The 25,546-nt window shown below is 44.2% G+C and overlaps 1 protein-coding gene across 1 annotated transcript in view; it reads right to left on the bottom strand.

Annotated features, from left to right (window-relative positions):
* Positions 1 to 25,546, bottom strand: part of KCNH8 (potassium voltage-gated channel subfamily H member 8) — a 726,151-nt gene that overhangs the window by 91,367 nt on the left and 609,238 nt on the right. The window contains exon 12 of the mRNA XM_040433027.1: positions 14,219 to 14,257. Within this exon, the coding sequence (XP_040288961.1) occupies positions 14,219 to 14,257 (39 nt within the window). The remainder of the gene's footprint in view (positions 1 to 14,218; positions 14,258 to 25,546) is intronic.

Genomic DNA, 25,546 nt, shown 5'->3' with positions numbered 1-25,546 from the left:
CTGAAAATAACTAGTTTGTGGTATTTGAGGCCTACTTGAAATCTATCCCAAAAAGAAAATCTTACATTGAAGGTATTGATAGTGTCATTCAGAAAAACCTAAGACACACGCTAGCGTGCTGATAGAAGTGTCATTCTGTGATTAAACCTATAACTGCCACACAGCGCAAAAAAAAACAGGTCTCACATCTCTATTCAACCAAATCTGCACAGTTTTAGCTGGTCAAGTTATTTGTAGTGACTGTAAAAGCAGACTTTTTGTTCTGGGTTGAAAAAGCATTCCCAAATTTGCCATTCTCAAAATAACTAGTTTGTGGTATTTGAGGCCTACTTGAAATCTATCCCAAAAAGAAAATCTTACATTGAAGGTATTGATAGTGTCATTCAGAAAAACACCTAAGACACACGCTAGCGTGCTGATAGAAGTGTCATTCTGTGATTAAACCTATAACTGTCACACAGCGCAAAAAAAAACAGGTCTCACATCTCTATTCAACCAAATCTGCACAGTTTTAGCTGGTCAAGTTATTTGTAGTGACCGTAAAAGCAGACTTTTTGTTCTGGGTTGAAAAAGCATTCCCAAATTTGCCATTCTCAAAATAACTAGTTTGTGGTATTTGAGGCCTACTTGAAATCTATCCCAAAAAGAAAATCTTACATTGAAGGTATTGATAGTGTCATTCAGAAAAACCTAAGACACACGCTAGCGTGCTGATAGAAGTGTCATTCTGTGATTAAACCTATAACTGTCACACAGCGCAAAAAAAAACAGGTCTCACATCTCTATTCAACCAAATCTGCACAGTTTTAGCTGGTCAAGTTATTTGTAGTGACCGTAAAAGCAGACTTTTTGTTCTGGGTTGAAAAAGCATTCCCAAATTTGCCATTCTGAAAATAACTAGTTTGTGGTATTTGAGGCCTACTTGAAATCTATCCCAAAAAGAAAATCTTACATTGAAGGTATTGATAGTGTCATACAGAAAAACCTAAGACACACGCTAGCGTGCTGATAGAAGTGTCATTCTGTGATTAAACCTATAACTGTCACACAGCGCAAAAAAAAACAGGTCTCACATCTCTATTCAACCAAATCTGCACAGTTTTAGCTGGTCAAGTTATTTGTAGTGACCGTAAAAGCAGACTTTTTGTTCTGGGTTGAAAAAGCATTCCCAAATTTGCCATTCTGAAAATAACTAGTTTGTGGTATTTGAGGCCTACTTGAAATCTATCCCAAAAAGAAAATCTTACATTGAAGGTATTGATAGTGTCATACAGAAAAACCTAAGACACACGCTAGCGTGCTGATAGAAGTGTCATTCTGTGATTAAACCTATAACTGTCACACAGCGCAAAAAAAAAAAGGTCTCACATCTCTATTCAACCAAATCTGCACAGTTTTAGCTGGTCAAGTTATTTGTAGTGACCGTAAAAGCAGACTTTTTGTTCTGGGTTGAAAAAGCATTCCCAAATTTGCCATTCTCAAAATAACTAATTTGTGGTATTTGAGGCCTACTTGAAATCTATCCCAAAAAGAAAATCTTACATTGAAGGTATTGATAGTGTCATTCAGAAAAACCTAAGACACACGCTAGCGTGCTGATAGAAGTGTCATTCTGTGATTAAACCTATAACTGTCACACAGTGCAAAAAAAAACAGGTCTCACATCTCTATTCAACCAAATCTGCACAGTTTTAGCTGGTCAAGTTATTTGTAGTGACCGCAAAAGCAGACTTTTTGTTCTGGGTTGAAAAAGCATTCCCAAATTTGCCATTCTCAAAATAACTAGTTTGTGGTATTTGAGGCCTACTTGAAATCTATCCCAAAAAGAAAATCTTACATTGAAGGTATTGATAGTGTCATTCAGAAAAACCTAAGACACACGCTAGCGTGCTGATAGAAGTGTCATTCTGTGATTAAACCTATAATTGTCACACAGCGCAAAAAAAAACAGGTCTCACATCTCTATTCAACCAAATCTGCACAGTTTTAGCTGGTCAAGTTATTTGTAGTGACCGTAAAAGCAGACTTTTTGTTCTGGGTTGAAAAAGCATTCCCAAATTTGCCATTCTCAAAATAACTAGTTTGTGGTATTTGAGGCCTACTTGAAATCTATCCCAAAAAGAAAATCTTACATTGAAGGTATTGATAGTGTCATTCAGAAAAACCTAAGACACACGCTAGCGTGCTGATAGAAGTGTCATTCTGTGATTAAACCTATAACTGTCACACAGCGCAAAAAAAAAACAGGTCTCACATCTCTATTCAACCAAATCTGCACAGTTTTAGCTGGTCAAGTTATTTGTAGTGACCGTAAAAGCAGACTTTTTGTTCTGGGTTGAAAAAGCATTCCCAAATTTGCCATTCTGAAAATAACTAGTTTGTGGTATTTGAGGCCTACTTGAAATCTATCCCAAAAAGAAAATCTTACATTGAAGGTATTGATAGTGTCATACAGAAAAACCTAAGACACACGCTAGCGTGCTGATAGAAGTGTCATTCTGTGATTAAACCTATAACTGTCACACAGCGCAAAAAAAAACAGGTCTCACATCTCTATTCAACCAAATCTGCACAGTTTTAGCTGGTCAAGTTATTTGTAGTGACCGTAAAAGCAGACTTTTTGTTCTGGGTTGAAAAAGCATTCCCAAATTTGCCATTCTGAAAATAACTAGTTTGTGTTATTTGAGGCCTACTTGAAATCTATCCCAAAAAGAAAATCTTACATTGAAGGTATTGATAGTGTCATACAGAAAAACCTAAGACACACGCTAGCGTGCTGATAGAAGTGTCATTCTGTGATTAAACCTATAACTGTCACACAGCGCAAAAAAAAACAGGTCTCACATCTCTATTCAACCAAATCTGCACAGTTTTAGCTGGTCAAGTTATTTGTAGTGACCGTAAAAGCAGACTTTTTGTTCTGGGTTGAAAAAGCATTCCCAAATTTGCCATTCTCAAAATAACAAATTTGTGGTATTTGAGGCCTACTTGAAATCTATCCCAAAAAAAAAATCTTACATTGAAGGTATTGATAGTGTCATTTAGAAAAACCTAAGACACACGCTAGCGTGCTGATAGAAGTGTCATTCTGTGATTAAACCTATAACTGTCACACAGCGCAAAAAAAAAAAAACAGGTCTCACATCTCTATTCAACCAAATCTGCACAGTTTTAGCTGGTCAAGTTATTTGTAGTGACCGTAAAAGCAGACTTTTTGTTCTGGGTTGAAAAAGCATTCCCAAATTTGCCATTCTCAAAATTGTGGTGAACGGGAACAATGAGGAAAACATCTAATAAGGGACGCGGACGTGGACATGGTCGTGGTGGTGTTAGTGGACCCTCTGGTGCTGGGAGAGGATGTGGCCGTTCTGCCACAGCCACACGTCCTAGTGAACCAACTACCTCAGGTCCCAGTAGCCATCAGAATTTATAGCGATATTTGGTGGGGCCCAATGCCGTTCTAAGGATGGTAAGGCCTGAGCAGGTACAGGCATTAGTCAATCGGGTGGCCGACAGTGGATCCAGCACGTTCACATTATCTCCCACCCAGTCTTCTGCAGAAAGCGCACAGATGGCGCATGAAAACCAAGCCCATCGGTCTGTCACATCACCCCCATGCATATCAGGGAAACTGTCTGAGCCTCAAGTTATGCAGCAGTCTCTTATGCTGTTTGAAGACTCTGCTGCCAGGGTTTCCCAAGGGCATCCACCTAGCCCTTCCCCAGGGGTTGAAGAGATAGAATGCACTAACGCACAACCACTTATTTTTCCTGATGATGAGGACATGGGAATACCACCTCAGCACGTCTCTGATGATGACGAAACACAGGTGCCAACTGCTGCGTCTTTCTGCAGTGTGCAGACTGAACAGGAGGTCAGGGATCAAGACTGGGTGGAAGACGATGCAGAGGACGATGAGGTCCTAGACCCCACATGGAATGAAGGTCGTGCCACTGACTTTCACAGTTCGGAGGAAGAGACAGTGGTGAGACCGAGCCAACAGCGTAGCAAAAGAGGGAGCAGTGGGCAAAATCAGAACACCCGCCGCCAAGAGACTCCGCCTGCTTCTGACCGCTGCCATCTGGGACCGAGCACCCCAAAGGCAGCTTCAAGGAGTTCCCTGGCATGGCACTTCTTCAAACAATGTGCTGACGACAAGACCCGAGTGGTTTGCACGCTGTGCCATCAGAGCCTGAAGCGAGGCATTAACGTTCTGAACCTTAGCACAACCTGCATGACCAGGCACCTGCATGCAAAGCATGAACTGCCGTGGAGTAAACACCTTAAAAACAAGGACGTCACTCAGGCTCCCCCTGCTACCTCTTCTGCTGCTGCCGCCTCGGTCTCTTCTGCTGCTGCTGCCGCCGCCTCGGCCTCTTCCTCTGCCTCTGGAGGAACGTTGGCACCTGCCGCCCAGCAAACATGGGATGTACCACCAACACCACCACCTGCGTCACCAAGCATCTCAACCATGTCACACGGCAGCGTTCAGCTCTCCATCTCACAAACATTTGAGAGAAAGCGTAAATTCTCACCTAGCCACCCTCGATCCCTGGCCCTGAATGCCAGCATTTCTAAACTACTGGCCTATGAAATGCTGTCATTTAGGCTGGTGGACACACACAGCTTCAAACAGCTCATGTCACTTGCTGTCCCACAGTATGTTGTTCCCAGCCGCCACTACTTCTCTAAGAGAGCCGTGCCTTCCCTGCACAAACAAGTGTCCGATAAAATCAAGTGTGCACTGCGCAACACCATCTGTGGCAAGGTCCACCTAACCACAGATACGTGGACCAGTAAGCACGGCCAGGGACGCTATATCTCCCTAACTGCACACTGGGTAAATGTAGTGGCGGCTGGGCCCCAGGCGGAGAGCTATTTGGCGCACGTCCTTCCGCCGCCAAGGATCGCAGGGCAACATTCTTTGCCTCCTGTCTCCTCCTCCTCCTACTCAGCTTCCTCCTCCTCTTCTTCCACCTGCTCATCCAGTCAGCCACACACCGTCACCACCAACTTCAGCACAGCACTGGGTAAACGTCAGCAGGCCATTCTGAAACTCATATGTTTGGGGGACAGGCCCCACACCGCACAGGAGTTGTGGCGGGGTATAGAACAACAGACCGACGAGTGGTTGCTGCCGGTGAGCCTCAAGCCCGGCCTGGTGGTGTGCGATAATGGGCGAAATCTCGTTGCAGCTCTGGGACTAGCCGGTTTGACGCACATCCCTTGCCTGGCGCATGTGCTGAATTTGGTGGTGCAGAAGTTCATTCGCAACTACCCCGACATGTCAGAGCTGCTGCATAAAGTGCGGGCCGTCTGTTCGCGCTTCCGGCGTTCACACCCTGCCGCTGCTCGCCTGTCTGCTCTACAGCGTAACTTCGGCCTTCCCGCTCACCGCCTCATATGCGACGTGCCCACCAGGTGGAACTCCACCTTGCATATGCTGGACAGACTGTGCGAGCAGCAGCAGGCCATAGTGGAGTTTCAGCTGCAGCACGCACGGGTCAGTCGCACTGCGGATCAGACCCACTTCACCACCAATGACTGGGCCTCCATGCGAGACCTGTGTGCCCTGTTGCGCTGTTTCGAGTACTCCACCAACATGGCCAGTGGCGATGACGCCGTTATCAGCGTTACAATACCACTTCTATGTCTCCTTGAGAAAACACTTAGGGCGATGATGGAAGAGGAGGTGGCCCAGGAGGAAGAGGAGGAAGAGGGGTCATTTTTAGCACTTTCAGGCCAGTCTCTTCGAAGTGACTCAGAGGGAGGTTTTTTGCAACACCAGAGGCCAGGTACAAATGTGGCCAGACAGGGCCCACTACTGGAGGACGAGGAGGACGAGGATGAGGAGGACGAGGATGAGGAGGAGGTGGAGGAGGATGAGGATGAAGCATGTTCACAGCGGGGTGGCACCCAAAGCAGCTCGGGCCCATCACTGGTGCGTGGCTGGGGGGAAACACAGGACGATGACGATACGCCTCCCACAGAGGACAGCTTGTCCTTACCTCTGGGCAGCCTGGCACACATGAGCGACTAGATGCTGCAGTGCCTGCGCAACGACAGCAGAGTTGCCCACATTTTAACGTGTGCGGACTACTGGGTTGCCACCCTGCTGGATCCCCGGTACAAAGACAATGTGCCCACCTTTCTTCCTACACTGGAGCGTGATAGGAAGATGCGCGAGTACAAGCGCACGTTGGTAGACGCGCTACTGAGAGCATTCCCAAATGTCACAGGGGAACCAGTGGAAGCCCAAGGCGAAGGCAGAGGAGGAGCAAGAGGTCGCCAACGCAGCTGTGTCACGCCCAGCTCCTCTGAGGGCAGGGTTAGCATGGCAGAGATGTGGAAAAGTTTTGTCAACACGCCACAGCTAAGTGCACCACCACCTGATATGGAACGTGTTAGCAGGAGGCAACATTTCACTAACATGGTGGAACAGTACCTGTGCACACCCCTCCACGTACTGACTGATGGTTCGGCCCCATTCAACTTCTGGGTCTCCAAATTGTCCACGTGGCCAGAGCTAGCCTTTTATGCCTGCCCGGCGGCCAGCGTTTTGTCTGAACGTGTATTCAGCACGGCAGGGGGCGTCATTACAGACAAACGCAGCCGCCTGTCTACAGCCAATGTGGACAAGCTGACGTTCATAAAAATGAACCAGGCATGGATCCCACAGGACCTGTCCATCCCTTGTGCAGATTAGATATTAACTACCTCCCCTTAACAATATATTATTCTACTCCAGGGCACTTCCTCATTCAATACTATTTTTAATTTCATTTTACCATTATATTGCGGGGCAACCCAAAGTTGAATGAACCTCTCCTCTGTCTGGGTGCCGGGGCCTAAATGTGTGACAGTGGCCTGTTCCAGTGGTGGGTGACGTGAAGCCTGATTCTCTGCTATGACATGAATACAGATTCTGCGCTGACATAAGGCCAGATTCTCCGTTACGGGACCGCTCTCCTCTGCCTGGGTGCCTGGGCCTAAATGTGTGACAGTGGCCTGTTCCAGTGGTGGCTGACGTGAAGCCTGATTCTCTGCTATGACATGAAGACAGATTCTGCGCTGACATAAGGCCAGATTCTCTGTTACGGGACCGCTCTCCTCTGTCTGGGTGCCGGGGCCTAAATGTGTGACAGTGGCCTGTTCCAGTGGTGGGTGACGTGAAGCCTGATTCTCTGCTATGACATGAATACAGATTCTGAGCTGACATAAGGCCAGATTCTCTGTTACGGGACCTCTCTCCTCTGCCTGGGTGCCTGGGCCTAAATGTGTGACAGTGGCCTGTTCCAGTGGTGGGTGACGTGAAGCCTGATTCTCTGCTATGACATGAATACAGATTCTGCGCTGACATAAGGCCAGATTCTCTGTTACGGGACCTCTCGCCTCTGCCTGGGTGCCTGGGCCTAAATGTGTGACAGTGGCCTGTTCCAGTGGTGGGTGACGTGAAGCCTGATTCTCTGCTATGACATGAATACAGATTCTGCGCTGACATAAGGCCAGATTCTCTGTTACGGGACTGCTCTCCTCTGTCTGGGTGCCGGGGCCTAAATGTGTGACAGTGGCCTGTTCCAGTGGTGGGTGACGTGAAGCCTGATTCTCTGCTATGACATTAATACAGATTCTGCGCTGACATAAGGCCAGATTCTCTGTTACAGGACCTCTCTCCTCTGCCTGGGTGCCTGGGCCTAAATGTGTGACAGTGGCCTGTTCCAGTGGTGGGTGACGTGAAGCCTGATTCTCTGCTATGACATGAATACAGATTCTGCGCTGACATAAGGCCAGATTCTCTATTACGGGACCGCTCTTCTCTGTCTGGGTGCCGGGGCCTAAATGTGTGACAGTGGCCTGTTCCAGTGGTGGGTGACGTGAAGCCTGATTCTCTGCTATGACATGAAGACAGATTCTGCGCTGACATAAGGCCAGATTCTCTGTTACGGAACCTCTCTCCTCTGCCTGGCTGCCTGGGCCTAAATGTGTGACAGTGGCCTGTTCCAGTGGTGGGTGACGTGAAGCCTGATTCTCTGCTATGACATGAAGACAGATTCTGCGCTGACATAAGGCCAGATTCTCTGTTACGGGACCTCTCTCCTCTGTCTGGGTGCCGGGGCCTAAATGTGTGACAGTGGCCTGTTCCAGTGGTGGGTGACGTGAAGCCTGATTCTCTGCTATGACATGAAGACTGATTCTGCGCTGATATGAAGCCAGATTCTCTGCTATGGCATGAAGAGACTGATTCTCTGCTGACATGAAGCCAGATTCTTTGCTATGGCATGAAGAGACTGATTCTCTGCTGACGTGAAGCCAGATTCTCTGCTATGGGACCTCAATTGATATTGGTTCATTTTTATTTTTTTAATTTTAATTTTAATTCATTTCCCTATCCACATTTGTTTGCAGGAGATTTACCTACATGTTGCTGCCTTTTGCAGCCCTCTAGCTCTTTCCTGGGCTGTTTTACAGCCTTTTTAGTGCCCAAAAGTTTGGGTCCCCATTGACTTCAATGGGGTTCGGGTTCGGGACGAAGTTCGGTTCGGGTTCGGATCCCGAACATTTACGGGAAGTTCGGCCGAACTTCTCGAACCCGAACATCCAGGTGTTCGCTCAACTCTAATCGCCGTGTGTCTACCCTTTCACAACAGGTACGAGTTATGCCTCCTCAGACTCGTAAGGGAAACAATCATATGTCCAATAATGTCTAATTAAAGTTGCTGCAGTTAAAAGGCTCTTCCTTGCATCTGTAGCCATGCCCTAAAAATTACTTAAAGTTGAACACTACCGAGTCCAACTTCCTGGAGAGCCAAGTGCCGATCAGCTGCACGCATTGCACTGAAGGGATCACAGTATGTTTACCCTTCGCCAACAGGTGTCGGTTACCCGCTCAATGTCGATCATCATAGGGATCGGGAATTGTAATACTGGAGCAAACTAATTTATTTGTTCAAAAGCTGATTTATTTAATAAAAGACAAAATTATTAGCTAAAGGACAAATTTTTCGCTACAAATCAAATGTTTTTGCTAAAATAATCATTTTTCAGATAAAAGAATAATTTTTTTTAACAAAAAACAACAATCTACTCGTGGGCAACTCAACCAATTTATTTGCACTACCCACACGGTGTTAAATAAGACCACTCTGCATCACTAAATCACAGTAACTGTTTGGCTAACGGTTAAGCGGCTAAATATCAATGTGGTACCGTCACAAACAGTAGAATGAGATAGGTGTATAACCCCAATTTGTGAATCAGAGCTTAATAGAATTTCTTATCAATGTGGTGGAACCCGCCTCGCCACTGGGCATTGGAGAGGCCTGGCTGCCCGCCTCCTACCTGCTGACGATGGCCCCTGGTAAATTGGTACATTTGAATGCAATATTTGGGCATGTGGTCTTTTATATTGCTGCTACTGGCCCTTAAATGGCCATCCGTGGACATATTATGACTTTTAGGAACAATGCCCCTTTAAGACTGTGTAGCGGATTGCATTCAGGCTGTCTTTAATATTATGTATGTTATTGTGGGTTTGGTTGGATCGTATTGCTGTGTATTGTAAACTGTATATATCTTGCTCTTACTGTAATGGTTGCTAGGTTACAGGCATGGCTGTTCTGTGCCTCTTCTCCTCCCCCTTTTTCCTGTCCCATTGTTTCCCCAGCAATGTGTTGTCACAGGGACACCAGTTTAAACTAGCTGTTCTGTCCCTCCTCAATCTCCCATCAGCCCTTGCTATTGTCTGGCCCCACCCTTCCTTGTACCATAGTCCTAGGTACCCTATTGTATGTAAATGAGGCTGTTGGGGGGTTTAAAGTAGGTGTGCTGTGTCTAAATAAAGTCAGTTCCTGTTTTAACCCTCAAGGTGAAGTGTCGTCTCATGCTTTATTGCATGCTGTCCCAGTTTGACTGCTAGGAGTGTAAACCTATTCGTATGGTTCCTATTCAACTGCCTACAGCATTCATATGGTTGAAGAGGATTTATAGGCTTCTTCGGTTCGGTGATGGTGGTGTCTGCCAGAGGGCTTGGAAACCTCAGGAAACGCTAGGAGCATCAGTCAACGGAGGTACTCAGTCGGGGTGCCAGGTGATCCGTTACATTGGTGGCAAACAGTGGGATGGCGTCCTAGTGCGAGGAGAAGAAGCTCAGAGACACCGGTAACGTGTGGAGTTACAAATTGAGGGCAAACGCTAGCACTCGTGCAGCGCCCCTGGGAGCAGAGGTATCCAGCGACTTGGAGCAGACAAGTATGGAAGGCTCTGAAGATGACTGGCTGGCCGAGGTGAGGCAGCGAGTGGCCCAGTATGGAGATAATGTGTCCATGGATATATGCCAGGCCATCTGGAACCAGGTCACAGCCAAGCGACACGCAAGGATGGAACGCGAATTCCGACTGGCGAAAGAGAGAGAAATTGCCCAGCGGAAGGAGTGTTACAGCAGCCGAGCAGAGGCTGCATCCGAGGAGGTTAGCAGTCTCCCCTTGAGGCGGCCAGAGGAACCCGAAGTAGGGGTCCTCATAGACTGGTCCTGTGAGGAACCACAACAGGCAGGTGGAGACGGGACCGAGGTCTCTCCACCGGGATGCTGGGCAGCTGGCCCAGACCCTCAGCAGCAGCCGGAGTTGCCAGGTGTGGACGCAGGTGGTCCTTACTCACAAATGTTGAGGGATCTCACAGACTGGTCCTGGGAAGACCCACAGATGGCAGGTGGAGATGGGACCGAGATCTCTTTACCGGCCCTACAAGGATACTGGGCAGCCGGCCCAGATCTCCAACTCCAGATGGGGGTAATACAGGGAGAGAAGTGTGTCGTCCTTCCTTCCCAGCGGCAGAGTGTTTTACAGGGAGGGGAGACAGACGGTTTCACTCCCCAGCGGCAGTGTGCTTTACAGGGAGGGGAGACAGTCGGTCTCTCTCCCGAACAGCAGCAGTACCAGGAGGAGGAGGTAAGCAACCCCTCCCCTCCACAGCCAACTCCAAACCAGGTACTGGGGTCAGTAGAGGAGTCGTTAGCCCCCTCTGGCCCCCTCCCAGCAGAAGAGCTGGCATCTGGGCAGAGCACCGCTGGCCTCTGCTCTACTTGTCCCCTTACTACCCAGCAGGACTGTACTCCAGTCCCTCCAGCAGAAGAGCTGGCATCCGGGCAGAGCGCCGATAGCCTCTGCTCCACCGACCCCCTTGTTACAGGGCTGGCTTGCACCCCCCTCACCCCAGCAGAAGAGCTGGCATCAGGGCAGAGAGCCTCTAGCCTCTGCTCCACCGACCCCCTTGTTACAGGACTGGCTTGTACCCCCTCTCCCCAGCAGCTGAAAGTGTGTAAGGGAGAGGAATTTGTTACCCCCTCTCCCCAGCGGCAGCCTAGCACACCAAGGGGAGACAGTAAGCCCCACAACAGTGCAGATGGGACCGTAGTCTCTGTACCTGCACCACTGGTGATATGGACAGTCTGTCCTGGTCCACAACAACAGGACAATGTATTGGAAGGAGAGGCAGTCTGTTTTCCCCTACAACAAGGGAGGGTGTCGCAGAGAGAGGAGCCTGTTACCCCTTCCCCCCAGCAACAGCTTTGTTCAACCAGGGGAGAGGGCACCCTGGTTACCTTCCCCCCAAGGCATGGATCTACAACTGGGCACAAGTGGCAGGGGGCCATAGGGACAACTACACCCTTGGAGAAAGGCCGGCTGACTATCAGAGCCCAAGACCGGTTGGAGGTCTGGAGTCTGGATAGTCTCAATGGGAAAGGGGAGAAATGTGGCGGAACCCGCCTCGCCACTGGGCATTGGAGAGGCCTGGCTGCCCGCCTCCTACCTGCTGACTATGGCCCCTGGTAAATTGGTACGTTTGAATGCAATATTTGGGCATGTGGTCTTTTATATTGTTGCTACTGGCCCTTTAATGGCCATCCGTGGACATATTATGACTTTTAGGAACAATGCCCCTTTAAGACTGTGTAGCGGATTGCATTCAGGCTGTCTTTAATATTATGTATGTTATTGTGAGTTTGGTTGGATCGTATTGCTGTGTATTGTAAACTGTATATATCTTGCTCTTACTGTAATGGTTGCTAGGTTACAGGCATGGCTGTTCTGTGCCTCTTCTCCTCCCCCTTTTTCCTGTCCCATTGTTTCCCCAGCAATGTGTTGTCGCAGGGACACCAGTTTAAACTAGCTGTTCTGTCCCTCCTCAATCTCCCATCAGCCCTTGCTATTGTCTGGCCCCACCCTTCCTTGTACCATAGTCCTAGGTACCCTATTGTATGTAAATGAGACTGTTGGGGGGTTTAAAGTAGGTGTGCTGTGTCTAAATAAAGTCAGTTCCTGTTTTAACCCTCAAGGTGAAGTGTCGTCTCATGCTTGGGGGAGGATTTATTGCATGCTGTCCCAGTTTGACTGCTAGGAGTGTAAACCTATTCGTATGGTTTCCTATTCAACTGTCTACAGCATTCATATGGTTGAAGAGGATTTATAGGCTTCTTCAGTTCGGTGATGGTGCTGTCTGCCAGAGGGCTTGGAAACCTCAGGAAACGCTAGGAGCATCAGTCAACGGAGGTACTCAGTCGGGGTGCCAGGTGATCTGTTACACTTATCTATTAATTAATGTGGGCACATCACAAACAGTAGAATGAGACAGGCTTATGACCCCAATTTGTGAATCAGGGCCTAATAGAACTGCTTACCTTTTAATCAATGTGGACAAGCCACAACAGTAGAATGAGACAGGTGTATGACCCCAATTTGTGAATCACGGCCTAATAGAACTGCTTATCTATTAATCAATGTGGACACGCCACAAACAGTAGAATTAGACAGGTGTATCTCCCCAATTTGTGAATCAGGGCTTAATAAAATTGTTTATCTACTAATCAATGTGGATACCCCACAAACAGTAGAATGAGACAGGTGTATCACCCTAATTTACGAATCACAGCCTAATAGAATTGCTTATCTATTAATTAATGTGGACACGCCACAAACAGTAGAATGAGACAGGTGTATCACCTCCAACTTGTGAATCAGGGACTAATAGAATTGGTTTTCTATTAATCAATATGGACACCCCAAACTGGACACTGTTCAATCAGATCATTCTCTGACCTACACCACAAATGAGTGAACCTGCAACAGATTAATTCAACAGATTAAGTCTTCATGACTCAGCAGGTGAACTAGATAGGCACACTTATATATTAGACTGCCTTTTGACACTGAGTCTGCTGCACAGAAAGTCTATGTATACCAGAACAGATTAAGTATTAATGGCACAGCAGATAAACTAGATGCACAAGGCGATTACACTCAACCTGCACTGTCCCTGCAGTCTCCCTATGTTCTCCCTAAAGTGTCTAAAAACTCTCCCTACACTGTGCCTGCAGTGTCCGTGCAGCACTCTCCCTATCCAATATTCTCCAATTAAAAGCTTACTGAAACATTGTCCCTAGTGCTTGCTATATCTCTTCCTATGTTTAGCTCATAGTCAAATAGCAGAGACTTCATGGTATGAGGTTTTTATGGGGTTATGACATCACAGGGGATGGCTATCTGTGGATTGACTGGCTGCATGGTATTATGGGTCATATCGCATTCCCAGGCTTCTTACTTTTACTTTAGTGTAACATGTGTAGCTGCTATTTTAAGGAAAAAAACAATTTGTTACCATGAAGCACTAGGAAATTCGAATAAGTTGCAAATAAAAATTTTCCTAAACTTTGGGTCGAATTCCATTTCGGATACCTTGATTCGCTCATCTCTACCCACAATTATCCAGTAGGTCTGCATTTTGAAAGGTCATTGTTCTAAAGGAACAATTCCTCCAAATGGTGAAATCCTAGCTGTCTTTATTCACTGTTTCTTGGAGCTTAGGTACCTGCTGAAGATGGATTTAATATTGAGTTAAAAGCAGCTCTATAAATCCATCCTCAGTTAGCGCTCTCTAGTGGTAGCTGCAGGCAGTCAGAATTTTATTGTTTCATGCTAGACCTGTGTGAAGGAGAGTAGGGAATCTGGTGAAATGTGTTAAATAACAAAGCTCTGACCCATATAAAGATATACTGTGTTATGAAATTAAAAGAACCATCCCATTTAATCAGCACAGACATTTTAAACTATATTTAGATAAATTAAGTTAAATTATATGATTGACACAAGTTTTTTCTTGGGGCTTGGATGGTAATCTATGTATTATGTGATAACATAAAACAAATGGTTAATATGTACTATACCTGTGATAGAGCTGATTTGCATGAGAGTCTTGACATTCTCTAAAATAAAAAATAAAAATATTACTTAATTGATAAAAAAAGAAACAAATGTCAGTAAATGCCATTAGAAAAAAAGATGTCATGGACAACTACGTATTTACAAGTGTGTACGATATATGTGTTTCATGAGTACTGTATGTATGTATATATATAATTACATAGTATACTGTAGCGAGGTTGGGACAAAACAATATTTTTAGGAAGGGTTGATCCAGAGCGGTGTTCCTCAAAAAACAATCCTCAGATTTACATGAAGAAAAACTATTCATGCTACAATCCAACCATATATTTTGTTACGTTAGTTACCAACCTCTGTGTTTTCTTTAGTTCTGCTATGTATTTCTTAGACACTGGTGTCAAAAACAGTATAAAATAAGTATGGTTTGATTAGTGATTTATATAAAGGTAATGCTATGCATTCATCATTTGCACATACAGTACAGTCCAAAAGTTTGGACACACCTTTTCATTCAAAGAGTTTTCTTTATTTTCATGACTATGAAGACATCAAAACTATGAATTAACACATGTGGAATTATATACATAACAAACAAGTGTGAAACAACAGAAAATATGTCATATTCTAGGTTCTTCAAAGTAGCCACCTTTTGCTTTGATTACTGCTTTGCACACTCTTGGCATTCTCTTGATGAGCTTCAAGAGGTAGTCCCCTGAAATGGTCTTCCAACAGTCTTGAAGGAGTTCCCAGAGATGCTTAGCACTTGTTGGCCCTTTTGCCTTCACTCTGCGGTCCAGCTCGCCCAAAACCATCTCGATTGGGTTCAGGTCCGGTTACTGTGGAGGCCAGGTCATCTGGCGCAGCACCCAATCACTCTCCTTCATGGTCAAATAGCCCTTGCTTTCAAAGTTTTCCCAATTTTTCGGCTGACTGACTGACCTTCATTTCTTAAAGTAATGATGGGCACTTGTTTTTCTTTACTTAGCTGCTTTTTTCTTGCCATAATACAAATTCTAACTGTCTATTCAGTAGGACTATCAGCTGTGTATCCACCTGACTTCTCCTCAACGCAACTGATGGTCCCAACCCCATTTATAAGGCAATAAATCCCACTTATTAAACCTGACAGGGCACACCTGTGAAGTGAAAACCATTTCAGGGGACTACCTCTTGAAGCTCATCAAGAGAATGCCAAGAGTGTGCAAAGCAGTAATCAAAGCAAAAGGTGGCTACTTTGAAGAACCTAGAATATGACATATTTTCAGTTGTTTCACACTTGTTTGTTATGTATATACACTGCGTGCAGAATTATTAGGCAAATGAGTATTTTGACCACATCATCCTCTTTATGCATGTTGTCTTACTCCAAGCTGTATAGGCTAGAAAGCCTACTACCAATTAAGCATATTAGGTGATGTGCATCTCTGTAATGAGAAGGGGTATGGTCTAATGACATCAACACCCTATATTAGGTGTGCATAATTATTAGGCAACTTCCTTTCCTTTGGCAAAATGGGTCAAAAGAAGGACTTGACAGGCTCAGAAAAGTCAAAAATAGTGAGATATCTTGCAGAGGGATGCAGCACTCTTAAAATTGCAAAGCTTCTGAAGCGTGATCATCGAACAATCAAGTGTTTCATTCAAAATAGTCAACAGGGTCGCAAGAAGCGTGTGGAAAAACCAAGGCGCAAAATAACTGCCCATGAACTGAGAAAAGTCAAGCGTGCAGCTGCCAAGATGCCACTTGCCACCAGTTTGGCCATATTTCAGAGCTGCAACATCACTGGAGTGCCCAAAAGCACAAGGTGTGCAATACTCACAGACATGGCCAAGGTAAGAAAGGCTGAAAGACGACCACCACTGAACAAGACACACAAGCTGAAACGTCAAGACTGGGCCAAGAAATATCTCAAGACTGATTTTTCTAAGGTTTTATGGACTGATGAAATGAGAGTGAGTCTTGATGGGCCAGATGGATGGGCCCGTGGCTGGATTGGTAAAGGGCAGAGAGCTCCAGTCCGACTCAGACGCCAGCAAGGTGGAGGTGGAGTACTGGTTTGGGCTGGTATCATCAAAGATGAGCTTGTGGGGCCTTTTCGGGTTGAGGATGGAGTCAAGCTCAACTCCCAGTCCTACTGCCAGTTTCTGGAAGACACCTTCTTCAAGCAGTGGTACAGGAAGAAGTCTGCATCCTTCAAGAAAAACATGATTTTCATGCAGGACAATGCTCCATCACACGCGTCCAAGTACTCCACAGCGTGGCTGGCAAGAAAGGGTATAAAAGAAGAAAATCTAATGACATGGCCTCCTTGTTCACCTGATCTGAACCCCATTGAGAACCTGTGGTCCATCTTCAAATGTGAGATTTACAAGGAGGGAAAACAGTACACCTCTCTGAACAGTGTCTGGGAGGCTGTGGTTGCTGCTGCACGCAATGTTGATGGTGAACAGATCAAAACACTGACAGAATCCATGGATGGCAGGCTTTTGAGTGTCCTTGCAAAGAAAGGTGGCTATATTGGTCACTGATTTGTTTTTGTTTTGTTTTTGAATGTCAGAAATGTATATTTGTGAATGTTGAGATGTTATATTGGTTTCACTGGTAAAAATAAATAATTGAAATGGGTATATATTTGTTTTTTGTTAAGTTGCCTAATAATTATGCACAGTAATAGTCACCTGCACACACAGATATCCCCCTAAAATAGCTAAAACTAAAAACAAACTAAAAACTACTTCCAAAAATATTCAGCTTTGATATTAATGAGTTTTTGGGGTTCATTGAGAACATGGTTGTTGTTCAATAATACAATTAATCCTCAAAAATACAACTTGCCTAATAATTCTGCACTCCCTGTAATTCCACATGTGTTAATTCATAGTTTTGATGCCTTCAGTGTGAATCTACAATTTTCATAGTCATGAAAATAAAGAAAACTCTTTGAATGAGAAGGTGTGTCCAAACTTTTGGTCTGTACTGTAGGTCTATTCAGATGCATCCCATAATATTGTTTGCTTTAGCAGCAGCTGCATATTGCTGTTATTGATTGTTATAATTTACTATCCACTATGATTTTCAAGTCGTTTATTAGCGACCATGATTTTTAAGTCTTTTTCTACCTGCTTTTTCAACCGTTCCAACTTAATTTTAAGGGGTTCAATACTAAAAAAAAATTCTATTTGTTTTTCTCTAAATGACAGACAGTAGACAAAAGTTACTCAGAACGTTCTACAAAATGAGGTAACTACGTAGGTGCACATCACCACGGCTGAAAAGACAAAAGTAAAAGCAATCACAATGTGACAGCACTCTGCAAACCTAGAATATATGGGCTAATACTATATTCATTATATAAAGTACTTTATAGTTTGATCAAAATCATTTGCGCCCAACTGCCCATGCACCAGGGCAAGGTGAACTCAATCTGGATGGGAACCTACTTTATACTACCCCTCTTTGTGCCAGCAGGCCTCTGAATTCAAGGAGAGCAGACTTAAGCTATGTATGATACATAGGGAGTGGGCCATAATTGACAACTTTTTTGTGCCACTATTGTGGCATAAAGACGTTAGTGAATGCCCCTCATTGCTTTTTTAATCACTTTGTGACCCATACTTTTAACCTGATAACTATATGTGTCATGGGGCGCCAAAGGCGCACTCGGTCTCCCATCAGCCGCAGACCTGCTGCTTAGCTTCGGGAGCGAGGATCTGTGTTTGGCCTCGTTCCCAGGGCGGCTTTGCTAGCTGGGAGGCTCCCTGCTCCTAGGTCTGCTTTGAGCGCCTGGCTGAACACTCGGTGCTCGACTTGTCTGTCTGTCGGTCATGTGACGCTGGCCACGTCACATGACCCTCAGACCCCACTATAAATACAGGCAGCCTGCTGGCCACAGGTTGCCTGTTAATTCTAGGTTCCTGGCTATTTTTTGGACTACTGAATATTCACCTGATCCTGTTCCCTGACGATCCTTTGCCTGCTCCTCCTGTACTGTGCATCCCTCCTGGTATTGTGACCTCGGCTCCCACCTGACTACTCTTTGCGGACTCCTCTGGTACTTTTCTACTCTCCTGGTATTTGACCCCGGCTTCTCCTGACCATTCTTTGCTTAACCCTTTGTACTGCGTAGCTCTCTTGGTTCTGACCCGGTCCGTTGACGTTCCGTATTTTGTCTTGTCTATCTTCCCTGCACATATCTTAAGTAAGGGACTGTCGTCCAGTTGTCCCCTGTCATCAGGACTCGTGAGGCAAGTAGGCAGGGGCAGGGGTGAGGGTGGAGCGCAGTGGTCACTATCCTTCCCCCTGTGTGTGTGTGGACGTGACTGTTACAATATGGTCACTGTAACATTGTTTCTGCTTGATTCTCATACTGTATTTGAATTACTTTGTGAAGATTCATAAAGTGGACTAAAGGGTCATCAGTAGTTTCCAACCCACGGCTGCAAAACTACAAAACCTAGTTCACCCTAAAGCCAATATAGTTGGAAAAACACGGACAGTGACCATTGTGGGATAAGGTCTCTATTTAAAGAGTTTGTCCAGGTTGTTATAATTGATTGCCCATCCTCAGGATAGATCATACATTTTTGGTTGGTGGAGGTCCAACACTTGGCACCCCAGCTCCATCCACAGTGTAATGACAGAGCTGGTTAATGCAGTGCATTTCCCATTGACATGAATGAAAGCAGTGCGGCAATTACCAGCTGCATCCACTACAAAATTCATATAGTGGTGTATTATCAGCGACAACTTTTTGGCGCCAAGCTTACTCTGATGCAGCTGTTCGGGGTGTGTGGGGTGTGTGGGAGCTGTCAGACACCACTGATCTGATATTAAAATCCTGAAATAACCCTTTAAAGCAAATGCTTGAGTATATAGCGTAAATAAGCATATTGTATGTCCTATGTAAAATATACTGTACAGTATCTTTTGCAAAAGATGAATACAGAAGATTAACTCAGATCCCTGGGCCACCATTAATAATTCCATGAAATATGACATGGATGAACTTAAAGGGTTCATCCAGTAATTTATTAGACTGGTGTGGGTCCGACACCTGGGACCCCCGTCGATAAGCTTTTAGAAGATGCGGGAACTATGTGAGCTCCGCAACCTCTTCCTAGGCCATGTGATGTTACCGTTCATCAGTCACATGGCCTAGTTACAGCTCAGCCCCATTTAAGTCAATGGGGCTGAGCTGAAATACACAGCTGGCATACAATGTCAGTGAGTACTTCTGCTATATTCCTGGTATGCTGAATAACTAAGCAGCCACTGGGAGATTTGTGCCAGCGATCAGTAAGCGCTCACTATTTTCAATGCAGGGAGGCACGGAGCAGCTGTTCTACAGTATATAGGGACAGTTATAGTATACAGTGGGATGCGAAAGTTTGGGCAACCTTCTTAATCGTCATGATTTTCCTGTATAAATCGTTGGTTGTTACGATAAAAAATGTCAGTTAAATATATCATATAGGAGACACACATGAAGTTTATTGGATTTACAGAAAGTGTGCTATAATTGTTTAAACAAAATTAGGCAGGTGCATAAATTTGGGCACCACAAAAAAGAAATGAAATCAATATTTAGTAGATCCTGTGGTAGAAAATTCAATGTTAAAATATTTGATAGAATATTCGATACCACTCAATAGTGTTGATAAATTCAATAATATATATCACACCAAAAACTTCAAGTATATGCTGTTATTTGGGAAAGAGGAGTTATTATCTTCTAGCGCTCTATCCCAATTTGAGAAACTGAATGTCACTGAAAATGTTGTAGGTGTATTCACTGGGAGCGCAATATGTTTATAAAGTGTCCACAGGAATCCTGATAATGTGAAAAGTCTCTTATAGCATATCCTTTTGAGGTCGATATAAGCTTTAAATCAAAGAAAACTTTAAAACGATATTTGGCTTACCGTCTAGCGTCTGCTATCTCCCTATTGCTTCAATGGAGCTTTAAATGTTTGCCGGCTTATTCAGTCGCTCCATACAGCAAGCTGGTTTGAATTTCGCAGGAGTTCCAAAGATCGCGGGAGTTGCCACTCTGTTCCGCAATTTCCTTCAGTGCAGCTTTCGACGATAAGAATAGTTGATCCTTTACTGTAGAAATTTTCTTCTGTATGGCCATACAGTATTATCGGAGGCTTTTCAATGCAGGTACATCACTTGTTTCACCATACGCGTTTCAGGTAGATTCACTCTCCCTTCCTCAGTGGTCGAGTGTCTGCCTGCTCTGCCTCCATTTTTATCCATTCCTTAATTGCTTCCCAAATCTCGGACACCTGTTGTTCATACTACTCCCAGTTGGCCAGGGAATCCTCCCACATAATCAGGGGATAATTCAATACAGCCTTGATTTATTTTATTTTTTTCCCCTTACTTGCGGTTTCCATGCGTTTTTCCATGCGTTTTTTTGGGGACACATGCGTTTTTTGGCCCAAATGTCCCAATTGGTGTGATATATCATTGTGTGAAATATAAACTTGATCTCTGATTGCTAACACTTATAAAATGACTTTTTATAATAAAATATTATTAAACAAATTTTCAAAATTAAAATGTCAATATAAGAATGTAAAACAATAAATAGTAAATGTGAGAAATCTTGAAAGTTTCATAGGAATCCTAGAGTTTGATACAATTATTCGGATTTGATCGAGAAAGAAGGGTCGGTATCTCGGAGCCAAGGACACGTCGCAGCGCCGATAAACGGCCTAGCATGCGACGTGCCGTCGGCCACGAGACACCCAACCTACATAAATCCCAAAATTTCCAATTCCGAATTAAGGCCTTTCGGTTGTAGAGATCCAAATTCATAAATGCGTCTGGATTCTATCCTAGACATTTGTCTGATAAAATCCCCGCCTCTCCAGTGTTTCTCCACCTTCTCCAGTGCCGTAAAAACCAGGCTCGATGGATCCTGATTATGCCTCTCTTTATAATGTTTAGATAGGGAATGTTTATCATAACCCTTCCTGATGTTGGCAATATGTTCGGCCACTCTTTTTTTGAATGGCCTCTTGGTACGTCCTATATATTGTCTGTTGCAGGGGCACTGGAGAAGGTAGATAACTCCACTGGAGTCACATGTAAGACAATCTTCTATCTCCCAATTATAGTCGTTCTGAGTCGAGGGGACATTAGTCGTCAGGCGGTATTTTTTATTCATTCTACAACCCATACACCTTCCACATTTATAAAAACCCTTCAGATTTCACTCCTTGGGAACATATTTGATTTATTTTTTAGGAGGTTTTTATTAGGGTTTTTTGTCTTTCTCATTCCTCACAATTGGATTTTTGATAAAATATTTTTTAAGGCAGATATTCCTTATTAGTTTTTGTACTCCTATATACGTGGAGAATTTATCCATCTTATTGGTGGGGGCAAACTTCAGACCTTTCTCTAACAGATTATTTTGGGTTTTAGTCAGGGTGGTTGAACTTAAATTAATTATTGCGCTGAGATCCGTTGCTAGTGATGTCTTTTGTGATATGTGTCTCTTCCTCTTACTTCGTCTTGTCTTTCTGACCCTCCTCTGTGTCTTGAGTGTTGGTATCTTACTTGTTCTATGTGGTTCATCTTTTGGGGTGCATGGTGATCCTGTCTCTGTGATATGTGATGTTGTCCCTTCCCTGTGTTCTGGTATTGATAAGTTCTGGTATTGATAATTTAGTAGATCCTCCTTTTGCAGAAATTACAGCCTCTAAACGCTTCCTGTAGGTTCCAATGAGAGTCTGGATTCTGGTTGAAGGTATTTTGGATCATTCCTCTTTACAGAACATCATTAGTTCATTCAGGTTTGATGGCTTCCGAGCATGGACAGCTCTCTTTAAGTCACACCACAGATTTTCAATTATATTCAGGTCTGGGGACTAAGATGGCCATTCCAGAACGTTGTACTTGTTCCTCTGCATAAATGCCTTAGTGGATTTTGAGCAGTGTTTAGGGTCGTTGTCTTGTTGAAAGATCCAGCCCCGGCGCAGCTTTAGCTTTGTCACTGATTCCTGGACATTGGTCTCCAGAATCTGCTGATACTGAGTGGAATCCATGCGTCCCTCAACTTTGACAAGATTCCCAGTCCCTGCACTGGCCACACAGCCCCACAGCATGATGGAACCACCACCATATTTTACTGTATGTGGCAGGTGTTTTTCTTGGAATGCTGTGTTCTTTTTCCTCCATGCATAACGCCCCTTGTTATGGCCAAATAACTCAATTTTAGTTTCATCAGTCCACAGCACCTTATTCCAAAATGAAGCTGGCTTGTCCAAATGTGCTTTAGCCCACCTCAAGCGGCACTTTTTGTGCTGTGGGCAGAGAAAAGGCTTCTTCTGCATCACTCTCGCATACAGCATCTCCTTGTGTAAAGTGAGCCGAATGGTTGAACGATGCACAGTGACTCCATCTGCAGCAGGATGATGTTGTAGGTCTTTGGTGCTGGTCTGTGGGTTGACTTTGACTGTTCTCACCATTCGTCGCTTCTGTCTATCCAAGATTTTTCTTGGTCTGCCACTTTGAGCCTTAACTTGAACTGAGCCTGTGGTCTTCCATTTCCTCAATATGTTCCTAACTGTGGAAACAGACAGCTGAAATCTCTGAGACAGCTTTCTGTATCCTTCCCCTAAACCATGATGGTGAACAATCTTTGTCTTCAGGTCATTTGAGAGTTGTTTTGAGACCCCCATGTTGCTACTCTTCAGAGAAAATTAAAAGAGGAGGGAAATTTACAATTGCCCCCCTTAAATACTCTTTCTCATAATTGGATTCACCTGTGTATGTAGGTCATGGGTCACTGAGCTTATCAAGCCAATTTGAGTTCCAATAATTAGTTCTAAAGGTTTTGGAATCAATAAAATGACAACAGTGCCCAAATTCATGCACCTGCCTAATTTTGTTTAAACAATTATAGCACACTTTCTGTAAATCCAATAAACTTAATTTCACTTCTCAAATATCACTGTGTGTGTCTCCTATATGATATATTTAAATGACATTTTTTTATCGTAACAACCAATGATTTATACAGGAAAATCATGACTATTAATAAGGTTGCCCAAACTTTCACATCCCACTGTATCTATAAATATAGTATAGTATGTAACTGGTTAATTGCTCAGTGCTCCAGGAATACAGCAGAAGCACTCACTGACAGTGTTGGCCACAGAAAATATCTATTTAGGGTACACATATTAATCTATTGTCCAACTACGGTATGTGAGGCAGCAGTGAGGGCAGAAGCCCAGCAGTTCCCAGTAACGCTGCTAAGAGACATTTCTAGGCAAGTTTTCTACTATAAATGTGCAAATTCTCAAAATAAACTATGTTAAGAAAATGTTCCCTATCTCTATTCCTACACATTAGCAAAAAAAATAATACACAATAAAGGAGTTGGGCTGAGGAGCTGCTGACCACACCCCACTCACTTTTTGGCAAAGTGGCAAGTGTGTCGGAAAAAAGCTAAAAAGTCACAAATTTTGTTGCAAAATGGCACACTTGTTCGTTCTGTTGTCTATTTCATTTTATTTCATTACTGACGTCACTTCCGGGACCGGAAGTGACACTGACAATTTTTCTGGCGCCAAAACCGCCTTCTGTTTGAATGAGTGCCATTTGCTATATTTAGATGTTTGTTTTATAATACACTTTGTATATGCCTAATACCTTCTCTGCTCCTGAGGAAGGGGCCTGTTATTCCCCGAAACGCGTTGAGCCTACCTGACTTATTTATTTAAGGAATATACCAGAAGTACAAAGTATTGGACTGCCGTATCTTCCAGCTATTCTACAAGAGAGCCAGGCGAGGGAGGTGGCTGTTTTGGGTGTCTTGAGTTTTATCCCACTCCCTGGTGAAGTGAGTGTGGTGTATATCACCTTTTATACGTTTCAGCCTTCTCCATTTTATATTATTTACCAGATGTTAGATGGTTTTATCATATGGCTACTGAACACTAAGGTTCCCCCCTTTTTTAATGGTAAGGGGTACTCACTTCCAGTTCTTATTTTTAAGCGTACTAAAGTTCCCTACCTTATTGTATGCATCTTTTATATATTCTTTTCTATATTTGGTGTATATCTCATATATATATATATATATATACATTTATTTTTGTAGCAGTTAGGCGCCACTTGGTGATTTTTTTCCCTCTTTCTTTACTGTATTGCCACTATATAGCACCTCTGCTAATAGTTCATCACCTACGGCTGCCCTGCTTCTGTCCCAGCATTTTACCTGTCAGTGTCCTCTGGACCCAAGATTATTCCTTATTTATTATACACTTTCCTCCACTTTGGTCTCCACCCCTGGCGCCCTGCGTGTATATCCTATATCTCCTTTTACAGGAGTACAGGATTAACCCTCTCCTTTTCTTTCCTAACCTCTAAATGGGGTAGGCAAGGGTAGGCGACTACCTAGGACAGCACCTCGTAGTAAGTATGTACGTCGGGCATAATTTAGTATTAAAAAATATTCCTTCCACCACAAACATTAAATCGCCAGCCCATCTATCACCTAGATTGTTTCCTACCTGTGCTTTTGTTCCAGCCCTAGCACTGTATCTGACTGACAAAAGTATTGCTAGGGCTGAGAACATGGCAATGGGTGCATGCATAGCTATAGCTATGTAAAGGGCCGTGACCTAGGAGCACATTAACCAATGAACACTTCTATTATCAGAATAACAGAGGAACTGATTGGTTGTTTCACTGACAAATAACTGCTTGTGCTTCCATTAATGTAAAGTGAAAGAAAGGAACATCCCTCGGCGCAAGGAACCAACCAGATGCGAATGGCGTATCTTCAGAAGTATTTATTGCAAACTCACGAGTTTGCTCATCTGAGGACACCTGCATCCGTGGTTGCATACCTACCTACCTATTGGGGATTGATTTTTATCTCCGACACGTCTTCAATAGCGTTGTGCCTATATATGCACAACCATTCAAGGTGAGCCTCCTAAATTGGAGTTTATTCAATTTCCCATACGTTTTCACCCTATGGTGCGCCCTGTTTTTCTGTTTATACAGCAAACACCAGGCTTGTTCATTTAACTTTGTGCTTCTATTAATGACTGAAGTGACTGGGCTGCCGCTTACATTACTGAACTGATACATGCATCTGGCACCACATCAGGAGGTGAGCTCCACGCCAGAGATTACTGTGAATTGTAAGGTTCTTCTTTAAGCAACTTAAGTGGGGTTTAAAAATCGACATATAATCCGCACAGTAGTATGATATGGCAGTTTCAATTATACTTTCTGTCCAAATTCTCACCTGTTCGATGTCAGAGCCTCTATGTGCCACCAACAGTCAGTGTTTATTACG

Source organism: Bufo bufo, chromosome 5 (genome assembly GCF_905171765.1).
Source record: "Bufo bufo chromosome 5, aBufBuf1.1, whole genome shotgun sequence".
Classification (NCBI taxonomy): Eukaryota; Metazoa; Chordata; class Amphibia; order Anura; family Bufonidae; genus Bufo; species Bufo bufo.
This window is presented reverse-complemented; position numbering and strand designations above follow the sequence as displayed.